We start from the raw sequence: 14,609 nt of genomic DNA, 5'->3' as shown, positions 1-14,609 counted from the left end.
AGGGGATGAGAACTGGAGGGGTGATGCTTCAGACACTCCTGGGGCCGCTCAGCCCCCTGTTGGCTCCGAGCGGTAATTAACTCATTAACTAATTAATCAGCTGGGGCTGCCCCCCCCCCCCCTCCCCGGCGGGCCCAGCCCTGCGGGCCTCGTCTCCATGGCAACCGCCGGCCCCGCCCCCTGGTGCCTCCAGCGGCCAATAGGAGGCGGAGGAGGGCGGGGAGCGGCCAATGGCGGCGGGCGGGGGGCGGGACGGGGCCGGTGCGGGGCCTGGGGCAGGGCCGGGCCCCGCCGCGGGGCGCCCGGGCCGGGCCGGCCGGGCTGAGCTGAGGGATGGCGCACCCCGGGGGCGGCGGGGCCGCCATGGACGGCAACGTGCTGGCCATCGTCATCGCCGCCAGTGAGCAGGGGGGAGAAGGAGAGGGGGGGAATGGGGCTGGGAACCGGGCTGGGAATGGGGTAATGGGGCTGGGAAGGGGCCGGGAGGGGGGTAATGGGGCTGGGAATGGGGGAACCGGGATGGGAGTGGGGTAATGGGGCTGGGGACGGAGCCTGGGAGAGAGGAACAGGCTGGGAATGGGGTAACGGGGCTGGGGACAGCCCGGGGGTGGGGTAATGGGGCTGGGGATGGAGCTTGGGAGAGAGGAACGGGCTGGGAATAGGGTAATGGGGCTGGGAGTGGGGTAACGGGGCTGGGAATGGGGTAAGGGTCTGGGAACAGGCTGGGGATAGAGCTTGGGACAGAGGAACAGACTGGGAGCAGGGGAATGGGGCTGGGAGTAGGGGAATGGGACTGAGAATGGGGCTGGGAACGGTGTTGGGAGTGGGGTAATGGGGCTAGAAACAGGGCTGGGGGCCTGACCCACTGCTGTGCAGCCCCAGCTGGGGACCTGCAGCTGCTGGAGCCAGGCCGGTGCCTCCCCCCCGAGCTGTGGGTGCAGAGCTGGGGCTGAGCCCCCTGAGCCTTGTGCCGTGCCCCTGACCCCACAGTGAGAGGTGTGGGGGGACAAGTGGGGCTTTCAGAATCTTGGGGTCGGGTGGCAGGCAAAGCCGGTGTCTGTGGTTCGTTTCCAAGCTGATTTTGTGCCCAGAAACACGGGGGGGAAGGGGGGCAGCTGCTGGCAGGCCCTGCCCGGCTCAGCTCACCCCCGCGCCCTCCTTGTCCCACCTCCGGCAGCGGTGTCCACGTCCGTGTTCATCGTGGCCGTCCTCATCCTGCTGCTGCTCCTGTACCACCGGGACCCCATGTGCTGCCAGTTCCTCTGCTCCTGCCGCTTCTTCCAGACCCCCGGCCAGTGCGTGAGTACCTGCGGGTCCCACACCCACCCCAGACCCCGGCTCTCATTCCACCTGCTGGGGTCCTCGAAGCCTGACCGCTGCACCCACCCACACGTGCCCGGCCGTGCAGCCCGCAGCAACGCCTCCAGCTCCCCAAGCTGCTCACAGGGGGCTGTCCTCCTCCCCCGGCACCTTCGTGTGTGGGGCTGGGCTCCTCCGGGCTGCTGCTTTCCAGGGCAGGGGCCCAGCAGGGAAGGGGGCTGGAAGGCTCGGTGCAGAGGCAGACAATGCCGCTCTCCAACGCTTGCATCCCAGCAACTGGCTTCTTGCGCGCGGCTCCCGGGCGCGGAGCGGCGAGACACAAAGCCCTTTGACTCGCATCTGTAATTTCCTGGGGCTGCCTTTCAAGCAGGGAAGCTGCCGATGGAAAGAGCGGCGTGTGCAGCCAGCGCGGCCTTTGTGGTAGCGGCTGCCGCGGGGAAAGCTTGGCCTCCAAAAGCTGCAGGGACAGCAGCTCGGGAGGAGGATCCCCTCGAGAAGAGGGGACGCAGAGGTTGTTGAGTGGAAGGGAAATCTAACGGCCCCAGCAGAAACCACAGTGGAAACGGGCTGCCTTTTCGGCGTCCCCTGCCTGCTTTGCTGCGTCTGTTCCTTTCCCCTCTCCTCCCTGCTGTGAGCCGTCCTGTCTGAGAATGAGGAGCATCCGCAGGATTTTTCCTCTCCATAGAAAGAACCTCTGCTTGCTCCCTCAGCACGTTTGCAGGGAATTGAGTTTAGGTGGAGCAAGGCTGTTCAGGAACAGGGCGTCTTTTGCTCTTCAGATCTGCTTGCTGCGTTACTCCGAGCTGACTCCCTCGACAGATCAGCGTTACAAATTCTGTAACCCTGAGCGTGTGATGCTTATCTGCGCTGGCGGGGCGGTCGGGTGGTTGTGGTCTTTGTTGTTGGCCCCCCAAGCAAGCTCGTTCTGCTGAGTCTGAACGAAACCTGCTTCTGGGGCCGTGCTGCTGTCCCTCCAGCTGCGCCGCATCGTGGTGCCCGCGTGCTCAGGCGCTGCCTGCTGAGGCTGGGCACCCCCAGAAGCCAAAGGGAGAGTGCTGAGCTCTGCAGGGATTTTGGCTCGCTCTCATCTTTCCCTTCCCGACCCCTTGTTGCAGGACTGCCCCCCTCCGTACTTCAGCAGCAGCCAGCGGCTTGTGGGGCCCCAACGCGGAGCATCACGGCTGGAGAGCGCTGCTGAGAATCCTGGCATGCAGGTGAGGAGGCTGCCCTGTCCCTACGGGGAGCTGGGGGAAAAGGGTAGCAAAGGTCCTGAGGAACTTGGAAGGGGACTGTGGTTACGGGGCTCTGGGGAGCTCTTGGGGTGTATCGAGAAGGTGTGAGGCAGCAGGAGCAGCTCTGGGAAGTGCTGCCTGTATGTGAGGTCCCACAGAGGAGGGCTGGGGATGCCACGGGGCTTCCACGTTGCCCTGAGGTGTTTGGCCACGATCTCTTGGAGCCGGGGATCCTGCAGAGCACATCTGCGCTGCGTGGCTGTGGTGTAATTACCCCCTGGGAGGGCGCGTGGGTTTCCTCTACCAGAGGGTGAGGAACGGCAGCCACAGCTTTGAACGTGAAGCACCCTGAGGTGGCACCGGGCCGTGAATTTCCAGCAGAGAGCCGCCGCGGTGCTGACGTCTCTCTCTGGGCTTGGCGTTCCCAGGGAGACGAGCCCTTCTGCGTCGGGCCCCCCAGCAGCTACCAGCTGCCTTCCTGGGAGCAGCCCCGCTTGCCGAGCTACGAGAGCGTGCGGAAGAAAGACCGCCAGCGGGAAATCCACCAGATGATCGCCAAGAGGTTCGGGCTGTGGGCAGAGCCTTCCCAGGAGGTGAGCCCGAGGGTGTTCTCGGCTGGCAGAGCCCCAGGGGCAGTCCCCACTCCCCTCTGTCTCTTGTTCCAGCAGTTTGCAGTAGCTGTGGACTCTGTTCTCTGCACTTGCCTTTCTCCGATAGCCTTTATCTCAGGGAGAGGCACGCGGTGTACCAGGAGGCTCCTTTTGTGTGCATCTGTGCCAGTTAATGATTCATCTCCCTCGGTGCATTTGCAGAAATGCTTGTGCTGGGAGTAAGGGCAGAACTGCTGATGAAAGAGCAGACCCGTACAAGTCCGAGCTGGGAATGTTATTTTTGGATCCGTAAGGCTTCTACTGCTTCTTGCTCCCTTCTCCCTACGGGGCACCTCTGACAGGCCCCTCGCTGTTATCTTGAAGTGTTTATGGCTTATCCACGAGCCAAAGGCTTTGCCTGTTACCACATGTAAGATTTGCACTCCCTCAACAGAACAGAGAAGAGCAAGTGCACCTGCCAAGTAGGTCCTGTGGCAGCATCCCAAGAGACTCCCAAACAAAAAGACCTCATTGACTAATGCAGGACAGAAATATTTGAAACCCGTAGAGCACAGAAAGATCACTGATTTACCTGGATTTAATGCTGCATCATGGAATTTGGAATAGTCAGCACTTGGCGTGCGGTGTTTGGGATTGTAACTAACGATATTGCCCTGAAGTGAGCACTGAAGGCACAGGGGGGTAAGGCCCAGGCAGCCTGGAGCCAAGGAGCTGAGCCCTGCGTTAACAGGAGTCAATTTTTTTCTGGCTTTGCAACAAGTGGTGAGGAGTCCTTGGGACAAGGAAGAACAGGAACCTTGTACAGTGTATCAGGGGAGCGGGTGGAACACGCTGTGTCCTCGCCACTGGATTTCTGTCCCAGTGTGGCAGAGGCGTGCTAAGGTCCCATCTCCCAGGTGCTCAGCCTGCTCTGCTCGGGAGAGCAGGAGTTCGGTTTCAGGCAGGCGGTGGTTGTGTCTCAGACCTGAGAAGAGGTGGGGAGATTTTCTGGTTGTTTCTGACCAGCTCTGACGCTCTTCCTCTCTCCCCGACAGATGCCACCTCCTTACGAGCACGCTCTGCGGCACCCTCCAGCTTTCTCAGGACCAGCAATCATCTCAGAGACCTCGGACAGCCGTGGTGCACCAGACCCTTTCCCGGCCCCGCTCAGCTACCAAACCCAGCGCAACACAGCGGTGTGAGGCCTCAGCCTCGCCGTGCTCCTCCTTCCCTTGGTGGCAGCGACAGAAGTGCCTGGGACATGGTTCTCACCTGCAGGGAACAGCCAAACCTCAGACCTTCACCCTTATTCCCCATCAGCTGGGAGAGATGCAGGCGAGTCAGACCCAGCCAGCGATGTCCGTCCCGCAGCACGAGGACAGCCACAAGGCCAGCGCCGAAAGACCAGCAAAGGTGAAGGTCTGCTCAGCCAGAGCTCCTCGAGGCAGCTGGCATCCCGTACCTCTGTGAGGCTGCGGCAGGCACCGCCAAGCGCGGGGCGTCAGCCCTCGGGGTGGTTGCGTTGTGCTACTTCACGTTTCCCTCGGGTTGTAAAGCTGTTTACTTTATCAGGGTTATAAAGCTGTTTACTTTATCAGCGCAGCAGATACCAGGTGGGAATCTGACCTGTGAGTGGCAGAACGGACGTGCGTCGGGGCACTGCTGCGTGCTCCCACAGCGGCGTTCCTCTGATTTACAGCCACTTTGTGTGGACTTCAGGGAAAGGTTTGGAGATGCTCGAGATCCAGGGGTTGCATCTCTTTCAGTGCTGCGTGCAAACACAGACCTCCAAGCTGAAATGGATGTGCAACCTGGGAAAGGACCAAGTGGAGGCAAAATGCTGGTGGTCTCCGTGAAGGACGTAAAGCACCGGTGGAGATCCGTGCTGACAGAGTTTACCTACTCATCTTTTGCAGGGCAGACAATCTACTGATGTCATTACACTACCAGTTTTGATAATCTGTTTTCTACTGCAGAGCCAATGTTTCAAATTGTTTACAACCTGTAGATAAAATGAGATCAGCTCGGCCACGAGGCATTTGGGCTCCTTTCTTTCAAGTAGCATAAGCCATCATGGAAGGGCTTGGGAGAGACAAAAGGCTCAATCTTCCGGATTACGGCTTTACGAGGCACCTCCAGCTGCTGAGCTTCTGACACCATCCCTGACTTGTGCATCTTAGCAGGCACTCTAAAATTAGTTACCAATTAGCTTTGGAAGTATGAATTTGCCTGGCATAGTTAGAAAAAGGAATGCTCCCAGCTATTTGAGGTAATCAGTGAGGTGGGTTAGACATTTAGCAAAAATCTAGCTCCCTGGGGTGCAGTTAGGTGCAGTTGGAAAAGGACCTGTCCTCTCCTGCAGTGTGCTGAGCTATGATACAAATACAGCAGCAGTGCCTAAAACGAGTAAAAATTATTACTGAGGGAATATGAGGGAATTATTAATAGGACAAGTGTTGTCATAAAGCTAATTCTGGAGTGAAGTACTCAGTGGAACAACAGAAGGGGTTCTCCAGGGGAAGGCAGCTCCACGTACTGAACGAACACAGGTAACGCCCTACAAACAGGCAAGAGCCACAAGAACTCCAATGCATTTATTGAGCACTCTAACAAAACCCAGCAGATCTCTCCAGTGCCTGAACTCCAACCCCGTGTGCTTTGGGAGCAAGAGAGCAAAGGCACGAATGGGTGTCCTCAGAGCTGGAACACTCTTGTCCTCAGCGGGCAGCCCAAGGTCTGCCCCAGCCGCACCTTCCTGTCCATCCCCACACGGATCAGGGGCCTCAGAGCATGGTGACCAGCTTAAAGCTCCCCACTTCTGCCGTGGGGATAACACTGATGAAGGTTTTATAAAGAATGGCGCCTTTGGGCAGGCGACAGATCACCTCCCTGCTCTCGCTGCTGCGGGGTGGAGGCACGTACACCTCCTTGGTGTACCGCACGATCCCGTCCTCCAGGGCGTAGAGCGTCTTGTTACGGCCCATCCCCACCTGCAAAAGGACCGGCACAGCATCAGGAGGGAAAGGCTGGAGGTCGCTGCTGAAGCAGATCTGATCATCTGCCTGCCTTGGTTTGTATCTTGGCTTCAGCAGCATCCGCTGCTTCGTTTTTTAAAATGGAAGAAAACAACGCCGCTTGCAGCAAGCAGTGTGAGCTCGTTACGAGATGCTGATTCCACCCTAAAGTATAAGAACCCAACTCTCCAACCCTCAGTCCTTTCCTAAATCAGGTGGGCACAGCTCTGATTTCATGCAGGTTGTGACTAAGAAATACCAAATAATGAAACCCAATTTCAGGATTATAAAAAAGAAATAATAATAGAAACGATAATTAAAAAAAACAGCTTGAGAGAGAGGGAACAGTGAGGTGGGCTGTTCTGGGCTGCTGTTCCGAGTACCAAGGAAAGGAAAAGTGACTTACATAAGCCCCTGGATGCCAGCGTATCAATCGCTGCGTAGCCAAAACGTTGCCTGCGTGCACAAACGTGCCTGCAACAGAACAACAGAGTCAGCCTGTGGAGAAATGGAGCTCCCCGAGGCCCTGACGCTAGCGGAAAACTAATGGCTCCAGGACTTAAAAAAAAAAAACAAACAGCTTTCTGTGGAAATTTTCTATGGAAAAAATGACTTCAAATGCTGAAAGCATCCAAACAAAAATGCTGTTGGGGTGAAGCAGAGGGCAACTGATATACAGCGGAAAAAAGCAATTCTAGTCCTTGAAAAGATTGCTCCTGGGGTACAAGGCATTTTCTGTTTGCTGAAGGCATTAGTTTTATTACCTGTAATGCTGATATGTTTTCATTAGCAAACTCACTAATTATTAAGCACTTAGCTGCAAGGATCTGTACTTTGGCTTCAGCTATGCGTCAGAGTTCTCCCTTTTGTAAACACGCTTCTCAACCCAGCATGGGGGGAAAATGCACTTCAGTTCTTCGGTGTCCCACAGCACGCCCTCCTCCCAGCCTCTCCGGAGAAGCAAAGCACGTTTTCTGGAGCCAGTTTTGGCTGCCTGCTCGTGGGCCCATCGGGGAGGAAGGCTGACTCACGCTGCCCTCCTGCTGCCCACCCCGGATCAGGAGGTTTCGCTGAGCCTCCTCTCTGCTGGAAGAGCGCCTCAGCCGCCTCCTACTCTGCAATTACCGCCCCTGCCAGGGGCTGACCCGTGAAGGATGCCACGAAACATGCGTAAGGGCAGAGTATCTGCCTGGCCTACCTTCCACTTTCTTGACTCCGTAGCGCTTCCCAGGGCTGCGGCCACCCAGATTTTTTGAGCTGCCCCCAGATTTCTTAGAAGCACATCGGACAGCAGCCAGGCTTGTTCGCGGAACACTCAGAACTAGATTTGGAGCAAGAACAACAAAAATAGCTGAAAAAATGAATACACGTGCCTTTTTCGGATTTAAAGGATATCAGTTTATACAGTTTTTAAAACTAAAGGCAAACAAAAGCCCAGAGGAAAAAAAAAAAAGTTACTTCCAAGATAAATCATAGTTAGACCACCCTGGACTAAATCTTCTGCAAAGAGATGACGTCTCAAGTTCTGCGGCTACCCAGACGAGAATAAAACGATCAGGACATCAACAAAATCACTTCTGGTAAAGGCCTTGTAAAACGTGCTACAGAAATCACAAGCTGCTACGAATTGGCCTTACATCGCTTCAAGAAAAAGCAAACTGTGAGCTCTGTTTCAGTTTCACCCTCAGTTGAATGGCATTTATTTAGTTAGTAAGTAAATATTTTGTAATCTTATAAGTGAAGAGACTCCAATTCAGAACAATGTGTAAACACATCCAGAACTGTTACCCTGAAGGTAACAGGGTCAGCATTTTGTGCCAATCCTTGAGTTACAACCAGGACAAGTCAAGCAGAAGTCAGTTGTTACAGTCAGAAGTTGTGTCTGGAAACACAGCATCGCTCACACCACAAACTTACTCATTTGGGGAAAAAAAGGGCACTGACAGAAAACACTGTGGTTTTGTTATAAGGAAGGCTGACGCTCTGGTTTTGTTCACCCTCAGGTGAAATTCTTTGTAGAACATGTCTGTGACATAATTAGTTTTTTTTTTGGAAGGATCTCAGCAGTTCCTCCTTTCATGCAGTTAGCTGGCAAATCCAAATTCTCCAAACTTTTCAAACTTTTTTTTTTTTGAACTCTTTTCAACCAGAAAAGCAGCAGGTAAGAGCAGGACGGTGCCCATCACACCACAAAACGTGCTCCTTTCCTCCTCCTGAGAAAACCCCCGGATTCTTTTAGTCTTAAGCTACCACAGATGGTCAGCGAGCTAGAAATCTTGTAGTCTTGTTCTATGAATCACGTTAACTCAAAGCGCCGGGTATTCGTTACGCCAAGGCCGGGCTCTGGGCCCTGGCAGCAGGCAGGGGAAGGGGAGTGACAGAGGCAAACACACCCCAATTCTAACCTACCGCCCAGCTGACTGTACCAGAAGACACACAAAACGCAAACGGCCGGTGCCGGGGTTACATTTTACGTAATTTTTCATTATTTTGTGAATAAAAAGGAAGCGCCGCGCTCTAGGCCCCCCCCGGGCCCTGCCGCCCCTCACTCACACAGCCGCCCCAGCGCCGCCATCTTCCCGGCGCCGCCTCCCCTCCTCTTCCGGCGCGGCGAGCGGCGGTTGGCCGGAGCGCTCGCGCACGCTCTCCCGCGGACCAATCAGCGCCCAGAGCGCGCGGCGTGCGCGAGGGCTCGGGCCAATCGGCGCTCAGCGCGGCAAGCGCCCGCCCGCCCTCCCGCTGCCTCTCCTGAGGGGAGACAAAATGGCGGCGGCCGCGGGGGGCGCTGAGGGGCGGTCGCCGCCGTCAGGGCCGTCCCCGCGGCCGGGGTCGCCGCCTTCCCCCGCGTGGGGAAGCGCCGTTGTGGTGCTGAGCAGCGACAGCGAGCCCGAGGTGGTTCCTCTGGCCGAGCGGGTGAAGAGGAGGCTGCCCCGCGGCCGGCCCTCGGCGGAGGGGAGCGCGGCCCTCGGGGAGAGGCCGTGTGGGAGCGGGCAGCGGCCGGCGGCTGGCGGCGGGGGGCGGACCGGCACGGGCGGGGTGCTGGGGGCCGAAGTCGGGCCTTGGGGAGGCGCAAACGGTGCCGGAGGGGCGGAGGGGGCGGCTCCCGGCCTGCCAGAAGCTGCTCTGACAGAGCCCGAGGCCCGGCCCGGCGGATCCCCGCCGAGCGGAGGCAGCGCAGAAACTTCCCCGGTTCCGAAAAGGAGAAAATACAGCCAGAAGGAGAGGGAGGCGATGTGCCAGGCTGCGAGGCAGAGGAGAAAGGAACGAGAAGCGCGGAAGAGGGAGCAGGAGCAGGAGAAGGAAAGGAAGAAGACCCTTGCCAAGATACTGAAAGCTCAGCGGCCAGGGGAGTGCCAGAAATACATAACGGTGGTGCTGGATCCAGGTGCTTCTCCTGGTGCCTGCCCCTCCCCTGCCTTGTGCTGGCAGTTGGCTCTTGCCGTGGAAGCCTGACCCACGTATCAATTTCAGCTATTTTACAGGTAGAAGGTGGTGCACAGGTCCTTGCTGCCTTGCAGTCCGCAAACTATTCCTGTGTGGTTGAGAGGCAGGCTGTTCCCTGCAGCATCACCTGGAGGAGAAAGGCTGTGATACCTCAGGTGCGAGGACAGAACCTCGATGTGCTTGCCCTTTAATTTCTGTGTTATTTGCACTTTAGCAACCCATGTGAGCATCCTCTGAACTTCTCCCTGTCTCAGAGCTCTGAGTGGGAGTGCCAGTTTGAGTTACAAACAGAGTGATGCTCTGGCTGTTTGGTTTTGTATTTGGCAGACTGAAGATGGTGACGAGTGGACAGAAGAGCCAAATGTCCTGGTTCTGCTTCGCTTGGAAGAGTTTTTGTCCATGGTTCGCGGCTACAAGCAAGTAAGGCTGCTTAGGACTGTCATGCCCACCGACCATAAGTCTTGTTTTTAGAAGCCCGTAGTTGATCAAACACGTCGGGGCTGTATAATGCAGAGTTTTGACAAGCTTTCTTTCCTAGGTACTGTTTTTCACTGATTTTTAAAGAGATAACGTTGTCCTAATAGATATTCCAGGTCAAGTATGTTGTGGGTTGGTTTGGTTGGTTGGTTTGTTTTCTGCCATAGCTTATTACTACTTCAAGTATTGTCTGTTTGTCCCCAAAGAGCCCCGTGAGCAGACCTTTCCATCTGTAGAATTGGAGACCTAGGTTCCTGGGGTTGCCTGCGTAACTCAGTATGGTTCTGTTGATCTTTGCAGGAGGCCCAGGGCTGTGCAGAAGGGCAGAAGGAGACCTTGCAGAGCTTTGTAGCTCAGGTTTTGAAGAAAATGCCTGGGAAAACTTTGGCAATGACAGTAGTTGAAGTAGAAAAGTATTTCAGGTGAGACTTTTTTCCCTCCAAATGTTTCTGCCGTGTCTCTGGCCTTGCAGAATGCCACAGATGTTTACACTAACTCTTTCTAGCAAAGACTGGAGCGTAACTAGTGTTCCTACCCAGAAGTACTCCACTATTTTTTGTGTAGGAACAGAAGCGAAGCTCCACTGAGTCTGTCACCGCAGTGACCAAGGGCAAATAGCTGGGGAAGAACATAAGGATGGCAAAAAAAAGTCCCAAATACCTCCTTGGTGTGCTTTTCTAGTTTTCAAAGAATTTCTGCTGAGGAATTTTGTTAATCAGATATAATGCTCTTGGATTTGATGGTCCTTGATGTTTTCCTTAAAATTCAGGGTCCCTCAGTAGGGGTTGTTGGTACTAAGTTGTCTCATGCTCCACAGCAGCCTGGTCCTGCTGCTTCTGCTGAAGGGAATTTCCAATCTTATCTTTGTTTTCTTAGATGTCTCAGAGCTCAGTCAAAAAAGAGACTGCAAAAGGCAACAGCGCACAGAAATGAAGGAGACGAGCAGAGGAGAAAGGAAGTTCAGGATTCTGGCCTGGAGATAACCAGGCTGGATGTGGAAGAAGTGAGTGAGTACCTTGAGAACAGGCAGGCAGCTGTTGTCTCTGCTGTCTGCCACCCCTGGAACATTTGACCCGATCACACCCTTTCCTGGACAGGGACCTTCAGCTTTCACTAGTTTGTGTGCTGTGGACGGAGCTCTTTGTGTTCAATTCCCCACTGCTTTAGATACAAACCCGCTCTCCCCTGGTACATCAGGTTTCATTCACCTTAATTTTGGGCAGGAAAATGTGAATCTTGGTTAGCATCTCTCACACTTCATGGCCCACTGGTAAAGCCCGTCACTGCTGCCCTGGTGGCCTGCGTGTAATGGGAGCCTTCCACCGAGGGGCGATGTCAGCTGGATGGCACTCGGCTGCTATTAAGGAGTCAAAGCATCCCTGAATACGTCTGTGCCTTGAGCAGTTTCCAAAATGGGGAGGGAGTGGGTGGTTGTGACTTAGAGCAAGATGTTGTGACTCGTTGTTTTATTTTTGTGTTGTTTTGGTTTTGTTTGTTGTTGTTTTTTGTTTGTTTGTTTGTTTTTTCCAGACAGGTGTGGGGTTTGAGGTTAGAAGGTGAATTGTTCCATTGCTGTTTCCAATGATGTTCACAGGCCTTAGTGGATTTGCAGCTGTGCACACAAGTCCCAGTCACTTTTTTTGCGAGCTGGGAGGAGGTTGGAGAGTTTGCCACGATGTTCTCAAAAGCTGTAGCTGAAGCACCGTACAAGTGAGTAAAGAGATGAGGCGTGGGCCTATCTTCTTTGGAAAGGCTTTGCTCTCAGGATTCCTGGGAGGGAGCAGCAGGGGTGAGGACAGACCCTGATGTCGAGTTGTAGTCTCTTGGCATCAAGCAAAGGTCTTGATCTCAGTCTGATTTTAAGAGTGGGAAGGGGATGTGAGTAGGGCTGAACTCACAGTACGAGCCTTTCCTCCGTATGTAACCAGGAGAGACATTATCGAGAACGCACCATTTAAATGTTCAGCTGATAAAGAAAGGCAGCAACGCGCTACACGGTGAGAGCGAAGAAAACCTTCTTGTGTAGTCTCGCACAGCCTTAGCATTCCTATCACAGCAGCTGCTGTAAATTACATCTCAGCCATGAAAAGAGATGTCTTTAAAAATGACAACTAAAAGAGTTTGATTATCCCTGGCAGTCAAAAAGTGAATTCTTGTTTACCACTTCATGTGCGTGTTGGCTTCTGGCAGAATTGCTCCCTGCTACAGGATTGGTTCTTTTTCAACAGGAAATCTGGGCCTTAGACTAAGAACTAGGTAATGTGTGTAGGCAAAACAGGGTCACATTTCTCTCATTTGATGCCAGTGGTGTCTGTAATAGCTTGGGACGAGAAGAGATGCGCTCTCTCTCTGTCGATGTGGTAACAGATACAGGAATTGATTTTTTTTTTTTTTTTCTTTTTTTCCATGGCTTCATTTGCATTTCCACCCCTTGTCTGTAGGCGACAGCAGGAGAAGACGGGGTTCTCTTTCTACTTAGAGAACAAGTGGTGCAGAGGCGTGAAGGTGGATCCCTCTGGAAAGGGCCTCTTTGAAGTCTGGAAAAGGCAGATACAGCAGTTTAACCGGGTCAGCCTGGAGATGGCTGAGGCTGTTGTGACTGCATACCCTTCTCCTCAGCTTCTGGACCAGGTAAGGCTGCCTCAGGAACCCTGAGGCCTGTGTGCAGACAGCCAACTACTGCAAAGGCGGAAGGAATCCTTTAATTGATAACAATTTTGATAACAGTGATTCTGTATGAGCTGTTTAGTAAGGTAGTGAAGGAGCTGACTCCTTGGTACCCACCCAAGTGAGATCTGGAGGGGCACCAGCTGAAAAATGAAGGCGTAGAGCTGTCACAGGTGCATAGCTGGGATTTTTTTTTTTTAATTTTCTTTGAGCACTGGGTGCAAATAGTTGATGCCATGGTTCCTTTGTGTTGCTTGTAGGCCTATAGTAGATGCTCCTCAGAGCAGGAGCGGGAGAACTTGCTGGCTAATATCCTTGTGCGCCGCGGTGAAGGTGTGACAGCCACCTCCCGCCGGATCGGACCCGAACTTTCCAGGCGGATCTATCTGCAGATGACTTCTCACGACCCTGATCTCTACCTGGATGCCACCGGGTAGCCCAAGTGAAGGAGGATTTTGTGGTTTCCCTGGTTTAAATATTCTGCTCCCTTCTGGGAAGACATGCTTAGGTAACACGTGGGGTCATCGCTGGTAGTTTAAAGATTTTAACCACATACAGTCTTTTATCACGGTGGAAGAAATTTGGATAACTGTGCGGAATGGCTGGGGTTCACACACAGACGGTGAATGTTTTCTATAACAGCGTGCGATGGACATGCTTACTGCACTGATGGTGCCTTTCTATTTATCAAGAGCTCTTCCTAGGAAATAAATCATTTTGTACGATGCTTTTCGTTGCTTCTTAACGTGCTGTCTTGACAGTAGCCAGGTGTGACCAGATGACCCCCAGAGGTCCCTTCCCATCTCAAGCCATTCTGTGACTGTGGTATGTCTCCTGTTGAAAGGAGTGTTTGCTGCTGGCGTCCTCAACTGCAAGTGGTGTTCTTCTCTCTTCAGTGTGAAAAACACGACTGAAAGTGGTATGGTGCTGCCGCAGCACCTGCTCTAGTGAGGGGGAAAAATTTACCTCACAAAACAGACTTTTTCAGTTTTCCGTTGTGGCAGATGGGAATGAGTAAGACTAATTTTCGGATTTAAATTTAGGCTGCCCTGATGCAGTCTCCAGACAGCTTAATCTATAGAGGGTCGTGAAATCTGATTACATGTGTTGGAATTATGAGGTCTAAACAGTTGGCAGAAAAAAAGCTTGCTTTTAATTAGATTGGGGACCACGCTTGCCTGGCCATGAAGCCATCAGCACTGATGTGCACCCAAGGACGGTTGAGGTCTTGTGCTCCAGAGGCACTTAGTGAGATGAGAGCCAAGTGTGAATTCGTGTGTGTCCAAAGCGTGGAAGTCACCCTTTGGAAGGGGGGAACGTTTTTCAAATTAAAAAACCCTGAGCGATGACAGCTTCACACACTCAGCAGATACCTTTGTGCAGCCAGAAGCATACTTCTGACCTGAACTGATAAATCTTTATAGCTTTGCAATTGTTATCATACACAGTGCTCTCTCTTAGATAGCAGAGCAGCAGATTCCTGCCAGATGCTGAGAGGAATGGATGCAGAGGGGGAATGTTGCTTTGAATGCTGTTTGCAACGTTTCTGAACATTTCCAGATAGTAAGCAAGGATCTTTTAAAGACTATAGTGAGTTAAATACCAAAGCTATTTGGAGGAAGCTTGGAAAACATACGTACTGCTAAGCTAGAGACTGGCAGCCTTTCCTTCCTTTTAGCTTTCTTCTGCAAGGTTGTGAGAGAACTTATTGCTGGCCTATGGAAAGCTGAGGGCTTACTGTTTGAGTGATGACCTTGATGCGAAATGCTATGGATGGCTTACTCGTGGCAATGCAGTAAGAGTGGAGCAGAGTAATTGCCGCTCCTCCTAGCAGTGCAGTGCTGCAATCAGCAATAAGGCCAGGT

At 53.5% G+C, this 14,609-nt stretch overlaps 3 protein-coding genes across 4 annotated transcripts; 2 read left to right on the top strand and 1 right to left on the bottom strand.

The window, feature by feature from the left end:
* Positions 1 to 286: 286 nt before the first annotated feature.
* On the top strand, positions 287 to 5,171 carry LOC311420916 (uncharacterized protein). The gene is made up of 5 exons (XM_084492299.1): positions 287 to 400; positions 1,178 to 1,299; positions 2,436 to 2,534; positions 2,981 to 3,145; positions 4,198 to 5,171. The coding sequence occupies exons 1-5, from the start codon at positions 334 to 336 to the stop codon at positions 4,342 to 4,344; spliced, it is 600 nt and encodes a 199-aa protein (XP_084348425.1). The 5' UTR covers positions 287 to 333; the 3' UTR covers positions 4,345 to 5,171.
* A 546-nt stretch (positions 5,172 to 5,717) lies between these two features.
* On the bottom strand, positions 5,718 to 8,861 carry MRPL27 (mitochondrial ribosomal protein L27). Its single transcript, XM_084492300.1, has 4 exons — positions 8,710 to 8,861; positions 7,355 to 7,477; positions 6,563 to 6,630; positions 5,718 to 6,132 (listed from the first exon to the last, which is right to left on the bottom strand). Exons 1-4 carry the CDS (start codon positions 8,729 to 8,731, stop codon positions 5,926 to 5,928), a joined length of 420 nt encoding a protein of 139 aa, XP_084348426.1. The 5' UTR covers positions 8,732 to 8,861; the 3' UTR covers positions 5,718 to 5,925.
* Positions 8,785 to 13,473, top strand: EME1 (essential meiotic structure-specific endonuclease 1). Of its 2 annotated transcripts, XR_014684616.1 has the most exons (9): positions 8,785 to 9,541; positions 9,628 to 9,755; positions 9,928 to 10,020; positions 10,378 to 10,499; positions 10,954 to 11,080; positions 11,672 to 11,787; positions 12,519 to 12,708; positions 12,805 to 12,917; positions 13,005 to 13,141. XR_014684616.1 is itself a non-coding variant. In XM_084492295.1 (8 exons), the coding sequence occupies exons 1-8, from the start codon at positions 8,920 to 8,922 to the stop codon at positions 13,179 to 13,181; spliced, it is 1,575 nt and encodes a 524-aa protein (XP_084348421.1). In that variant the 5' UTR covers positions 8,785 to 8,919; the 3' UTR covers positions 13,182 to 13,473. The 2 variants fall into 2 exon arrangements, 1 of the variants encoding a protein (XP_084348421.1); XM_084492295.1 differs by lacking the exon at positions 12,805 to 12,917 and having other exon boundaries at positions 13,005 to 13,473.
* Positions 13,474 to 14,609: the final 1,136 nt, after the last annotated feature.

The sequence above is a fragment of the Aythya ferina genome (assembly GCF_964211825.1).
Source record: "Aythya ferina genome assembly, chromosome: 18".
NCBI classification, from domain to species: Eukaryota; Metazoa; Chordata; class Aves; order Anseriformes; family Anatidae; genus Aythya; species Aythya ferina.
This window is presented reverse-complemented; position numbering and strand designations above follow the sequence as displayed.